We start from the raw sequence: 6,667 nt of genomic DNA on the forward strand, positions 1-6,667 counted from the left end.
TCGCTTGGCGACGTCACGATCTTATAGTGTATGCCCACCTTAACTCACAACTGAGAACAATTTTTTTTTGGATTGAGGTTGTATTTACTTTTATTTTTATCTAAAATAAAAAGATAGATAGTGTTTTTAAGAAAGAGTACATTTTTTTTCAATGTGTAAATAAGAGGATTAACCACAAATAATTAGCAAATATTTATTGAAAATAAATTAAATTATGTGCCTCATTTTATTAAAGGAAGATTGAAATTCTCTGTTCTTTAATGTGTAAATAAGAGGATTTAGCACAGGGCCCAGGACAATGTACAGCAGTGAGAAATACTTGTCTCTTTCCAGGGAATAACTTGTGGTGGGTCTTATGTACAAGCAAAAAATTGTCCCATAAAGGGTTATCACACAGGCCAGGTGAGAAGCACAGGTAGAAAAGGCTTTTTGTCTCCCCTGTGAGGATTGTATTTTCAGGATAGCAGAGATGATAAATATGTATGAGATCAGAATAAGGAGGAAGGAACTGAAAGTCAGCAATGTCCCTTCAATGTAATTTAAAAGTTCCACACTAAAAGTGCTGCTGCAGGAAAGTTGTAGCAATGCTGTGACATCACAGAAAAAATGTTTTATAAGACGGGAAGCACAAAATGATAGTTTAGGTATAAGTACAAAATGGCCAACAGGGTCAACAAACCCAACAGTGAATGCTGCAGTTATAAGCCCAGCACAGTGTTTCCTGCTCATTCGGGCAAAGTAATGAAGGGGATCACAGATGGCAACATAACGATCATATGCCATGGCTGTCAGGAGAATATATTCACTGGAAGCCAAGGATGCAAAAGCATACATTTGAGTCATACACCCCAAGAATGAAATGTTATTTTGTTGTGTGAGAAGAATATGTAGCAAATTGGGTAAAATATTTGAGGTGGAAGAAATGTCTATGAGTGAAAGGTTCTGCAAGAATATGTACATGGGGGTGTGTAAGTGAGGATTGCATGAAATGACTAAGAATATGATGAGATTTCCCAGCAGAATGGTGAGATAGATGCCAAGGAATAGCACAAAAAGAGAGATATGAAGCTCAGGAGTATCAGAGAACCCTTGAATGATGAATCCTGAAACATTTTCTTTACTTTCTGAAACCATTTTCCTTCCTCCCTGTGGAAGCCAAATAAAGTATGAGTAGGGATGAGCGAATCTGTCCCATTTTGCTTCACCAAAAAGATTGCAAATCTTTAAAAAGATTTGTGAAATGGTGACAAATTGGCAAAAGAGGTAAAAAATTGTTGCGCAACAATTCTTTTGATGTGAGAGACAATTCTTTTGATGAGAGACAATTCACCATGTGTCCAAAAATTGTTGCCCGCATCAAAAGAATTATTCACACATGACAATTCTTTTGAAGCTCACAATTCTTTTTTACGCGCAACAATTCTACTGACGCCGTGACAATTTTTGGATGCATGCTGAATTTTTTTGCAGCAAATTTGTGGCCAAGGAACCGTCTCTTTCTGTGCTTGGATCTCAGTGTGTCAATCTCTTGTAACAATTATTGGTGGAAGGTCAAATATTTAATCTTTACCTTTGTTAAAGCTACAACCATAGGAAATCATAGTTAATGTCGCCCTCTGCAGTTCTTTCTCTACGTTCCCCAGTCCATGCACATAGATCTTGTTCTAGTGTCAGGAATGCAATGCTGCTATTAGGTTATAGGAGATTATCACTTCAACTCCATCTTAATTCACATTGAATAAGTGAATAGTGCAACAATGGCCTCTTGTATGCTGGACTGGCATTTACCAGTATATACCCCTATTTTGCCATAAGCTAAATGACTTCTCCTTGTTGCAGTGCATTTTATTTTCCTACTAAAACCTGTATCTGTACAGTCTTTGTTCTCTTAAAAGCTTTAGACTGTATGAATGAATTTGGTCTTCATTTTGTATTATTTGAAGTGTCTGAATTATTTAGCTTTTTGTTAAGCAGCTCTAGTTTGGAATTTCAGCAGCTGGTTGCTAAGGTCCATTTTACCCTAGCAAACAGGCAGTGGTTTAAAAGAGAGACAGGAATCTGAATACAGGAGGTCCTAAATAAAAATATTAGTAATTAAAAGTAACAATAACAATAAAACTGTAGCCTCACAGAGCAATAGGCTTTTTAACTGCCGGGGTCAGTGACCCCCATTTGAAAGCTGGAAAGAATCAGAAGAGGAAGGCAAATAATTCCAAAAGTATAAAAATATAAACTAAAGACCACTTGAAAAGTTACTAAGAATGGGTCATTCTATAACATACTAAAGGTGAACCAGCCCTTTAAAGGTGTGTAATTTTGTTTTACCCTTTTGCAGGCAGGTTATAAAAAAAACATCATTATTATTAATTATGTATGATCTGCCTATGCATTTTTACATTTTTATGTAAATACTTATTTATATTTCATGTATTCAGTATATGAAGAAAAGGTTTGTAAATTTGTTTAATTTTATTTGGTTGGATTTAAGGCAAAGAGTTACAAACTCAGTACGTCATGTCATAGTTAGACCTGATTTTAACTAATGAGGGCTAAAACATTGGATACACTGTGTTGAATAAAGAATAATTCTTCATGAAATATTGATGTGCGTTCCATTATATTACTCCATTATATTAATTTTATATTACATTATAAATCCACTGCAGGGGAACACAGGGTGAAATGCCAATGTGTAAGAGCCCATAGAACTCACAGGTCTTTTATCATATATATGAATAAAGAGCGATATTTCAATCTTTTTATTTTGTTGATGAGCTATTTGTAAAACATTTAGAGAATATTCCTACAGTGCCCCCATCACTTACCTTTTTTGCTCAACCTAAGGATCAAAAGGTTCTTCCATGCAGGGACACAGAGTCGGTCACAGTGCCGGTCTCTTAAGGAACTAACACAGTTTATATAACCAGTGTGACAAAGGGAATTCTTCTGAGAATACCAATTAATCAGCTTATTATTTTCTAAACATATATCTTAATTGCTGTATGAACTGTTAGTAGTAAAATATTGAATCCTTATATGAAAATGCTCTGGACAAAAATATTGGTTTCAAAATGTGCCTCTCCACCAAGTGAAATAATGTTTTCAAAGAGCATTTATAAAAACCCATTGGCATAACTAGGCACATTTAGGCCACTAAAAGCCTTGTCTATGGAACCCACATTGCTATTTTACATAAAAAAAAATTGACACCCCAATTTTATCAAATAACCCTTTGGGTGCCATTTCGGAAAATTTTGCATAGATTCTCTATTTCACCCTTTAACACATGTTTTTCAGTCATTTTTCTAGTTCAGCCTCCTCAAATGAGTTTTGATGTGTCCTATTCTATTATCCATCTTATCTCTATGGCTGTTTATAGTTTTAATTCAGACTGTTGGGGACCCTTTTTATGAACTTGAGTGCCCACAATATGTATGTTTGTCCAGTGGGTAAGTCTTTTGCCACTTTTTTTAAACCTGCAAATATTAAACATTTTTGAGTGCTTACTCGGCATTGAAGTATAAAATCTTAGTGCTTCCTTGGGTTTTCGTAGACTATTGATCATACATGGTTTATTCATGGATCTGTAAGGAGCAATAAGGTTAAATTCCCTAGGATAACTATGGGTAGTTAATTAGTATCTTGTATGTCCTTACATCAGCTAAGAGGTATAATTGCCCAATATCTCTCCTCACAAAGGTCCAGCTGCAAAAGGTCATCCAATGTAACCAGTGATCTGCCAAGCTAGAAACACACTTTTTGGGCCAAGATAAGGTTACCAATCTTTGATATACTCTGCTATTAGTTACCAGAGGGACAGCGTGAAGACATAATTAATATCCCTTTAACAGCACTAAAGAGTTATGTATCATTTATCTACACAGTGAGCATGTATAGGTCTCGATCATTAAAGATTTTTCCCTACCTGCTTCTAATTACTTGGTGGCTGAAACTTGTCCAAACTTGCATTTTACTATGGGTAAACATTTAAATATTGCATAAACAGAGCTTTCTGTTGAATAACATGTTATTGAAATTTGCTTGACCTGAGCTATAGCTGGATTCTGATTCTGCTGGTGTAATTTTTAGTTGTTCCTCCTCTTGTATTATTCTGTTAAGACTTTGCATTTATTTCTCTCCACAAGTGGTCGCAATATATAAAATTATGTAATTGAAAGCTTTAATTAGTAAATAATTTTAGTGCAGGACTTCCAGTTATGGCGCCTGGAGGAGGCGTGCTGAGGTTCTCCAATAGTTACCCTCTCAAAATCAGCCATATAGCATCACAAAGAAGCAGGAAATCATTTCTTTCTAAAGGAAATCCTTCATGAAGAGGGTCAACAGCTAATAACAGTACGTGAACAGTACTTATCTTATCTGCGTAGTTCATTGCTTGTCGAGTGGGGAGCAGAGGCAGCCTGGATGAGGAATGCCTGCAGCTATTTTGTGATTTATGACTGCTACACACAAAATATGAGAAACTGAGAGAAAGACTCAGCAACTGTGCTTGTGGTGCTTCTTATGCTTGTTGATACTGTGCACCACAGTCTTAGCTGAGACTTGTTCACTTTTTAACAAAATTAGTGAGCATGGTCTTTATTAAAATATGTTGGGTCAGCTGCTCTGATTCCAATTCCTGCCACCACACTGCTGAAAGTGTATTTCTGTGACAGAATTTTTTTGTGTGTTAGGAAAACTTTGTCCCACCTATCTACTTTGCAGTGTATACATTTTTGGTGATCTTTATACATAATATTGTGCTGTTTCTTTTATGTAAATACCAAAGCATAAAAAAAATACAAAACAGAACAAAAAAATAAAAAAGAAAAAAAGAAATAACAATAACAACAAAAAACCCAAACAAAAAAAAACAAGCAAAACAAAATACAAAACTCAAAAAAGGAAAAAAAGACAGAGAGGCTGGAGAGTGAATGGGAAACAAAAAATAAGCACTCAAAGCACTGAATGCAAACTCAAACCATACAAATGGGTTCAAAACCCAATTAGCTCAACTTAATGTGCCTCAGACTCAAACACAAAACTCTAATATAGAGTATCAATTAATAGCTTCTGAGGTAGCCAAACGTATAACTCCAACAATAGAACTTAAAATTGAAAAGGCTATTAAACTTTAATCCAATCTGGAATCTTTAATGGAACAAATATCAGTTCATTACAAAGACTTAAAGGAACTGGAAGAAAGGGTGTCAATTATTCAAGATGAAAACATCTTTTTCAGGACTTTTCTATTCTACAGTCTAATAAAAGAAAAGCCTTTTCTAAATCTTGTCAATGCCTTTATCAACCTGGACTGAATTTTTTCTTGAACTATTGAGCAAATTTAAAGATTTTTCTTCAAACAGGACCTTGCATCTTTGTCTTGAAGTTTGAGAACCAAGACCTCAAACATACTATGGAACCTGGAAAACATTCTCCCAAACATTCTCCAAGTAATCCAAAAAAATCTTTCTTGTTTTATATACCGAAAGGTTCAAAGAGAAGTTAAACATAAAGACAACAAACATCAGAGATCCAGATCTCCTCTCGCCCATTCTTCATTAAATTCTGAACATTTCCTATGACAAAAATATTTTTTCTCGGTTTCATTATTGTATGAGTTTATTTACTCAATTTTCATAGAAAGGTTTATTAGATTTATTAGATAGAAATGATGGTGTTATTAAGATAATTATCTTTGAAAGATAATTTTCCTCCTAAGGCTTAAAGAAAAAAGGAGGTCAAGTTATTTGGTCTCTCACATTGAAAACCAGTTTTCCTCTACCAAATTCTATTAAGAGAGATAGATACTTGTAATTGCAATTGTATGACTGAGTTTTCTTCAAGTTTTATGTAGTTTTGATTTTATATTTATTCAGCTCACCATAATGCCATTATATTTTAGTACGAGAGAACCTCTTCATGTATTTAAAATCCTGACCTCTCAAGTTCAGTAATGAAATGGTTACAAATTATTGCATCGAATATAAATGGTTTAAATTCCCCCCCTAAATTACTGAGAATTCTCAGCACTTTAAAAAACATGAGTGCTGATATAGCTCTAATACAAGAGACACATTTGACAGGTAATAAAATCCTCTCCACAAAAAGTGATGATCGGGGTACATTTATATACACAGAGGTACTTTTGTTGGGTTCTACATGAAATATATGCTCAGCTTATACCCCAACTGATAAAAAAATTAAATTTTTTCAAAAGTTATCTCGGAAAATAGTTATGATCCCATACAACATTTAGTATTATCTGGTGATTTAAATGAGGCACATAGCTGGTACTTAGATAAATCTATGACCCTACAAAACCAACCCATAAAAAACTAAAGTTTTAACTAATTTCTTTAACTCAAATAACCTTTTTGACTCTTGGAGATATTTGAACGCATCTAATAATTATTTTCCCTATTATTCTCATCCTTCAGGGTCAGGATCTAGAATAGATTTATTGTCCAAAGACTTATTAAATAGGATCATGGATTCTAAAATGGGTCAGTTTTTTTACTCTGATCATACTCCAGTCATAGTTCATTTAAAAAGCTTTAAACTCATATACTATGTTCTCATAAACTATATTCCCTGGAGATTTCCCGTACCACTAGCATCAAGGCCTGATTTCCTTTTTGATGATACAAGAAAGATGGAAAACTTTTCT

General features: G+C 34.3%; 1 protein-coding gene across 1 annotated transcript; it reads right to left on the reverse strand.

Moving 5' to 3' along the window:
* Positions 1-240: 240 nt before the first annotated feature.
* Positions 241-1,134, reverse strand: LOC105945343 (olfactory receptor 5M10-like; the record flags this gene model as incomplete). The annotated part of the gene is made up of 1 exon (XM_012953052.1): positions 241-1,134. A coding segment is annotated over exon 1 (894 nt), but the record flags the coding sequence as incomplete, so codon positions are not given.
* Positions 1,135-6,667: the final 5,533 nt, after the last annotated feature.

Source organism: Xenopus tropicalis, chromosome 7 (assembly GCF_000004195.4).
Source record: "Xenopus tropicalis strain Nigerian chromosome 7, UCB_Xtro_10.0, whole genome shotgun sequence".
Taxonomy (NCBI): domain Eukaryota; kingdom Metazoa; phylum Chordata; class Amphibia; order Anura; family Pipidae; genus Xenopus; species Xenopus tropicalis.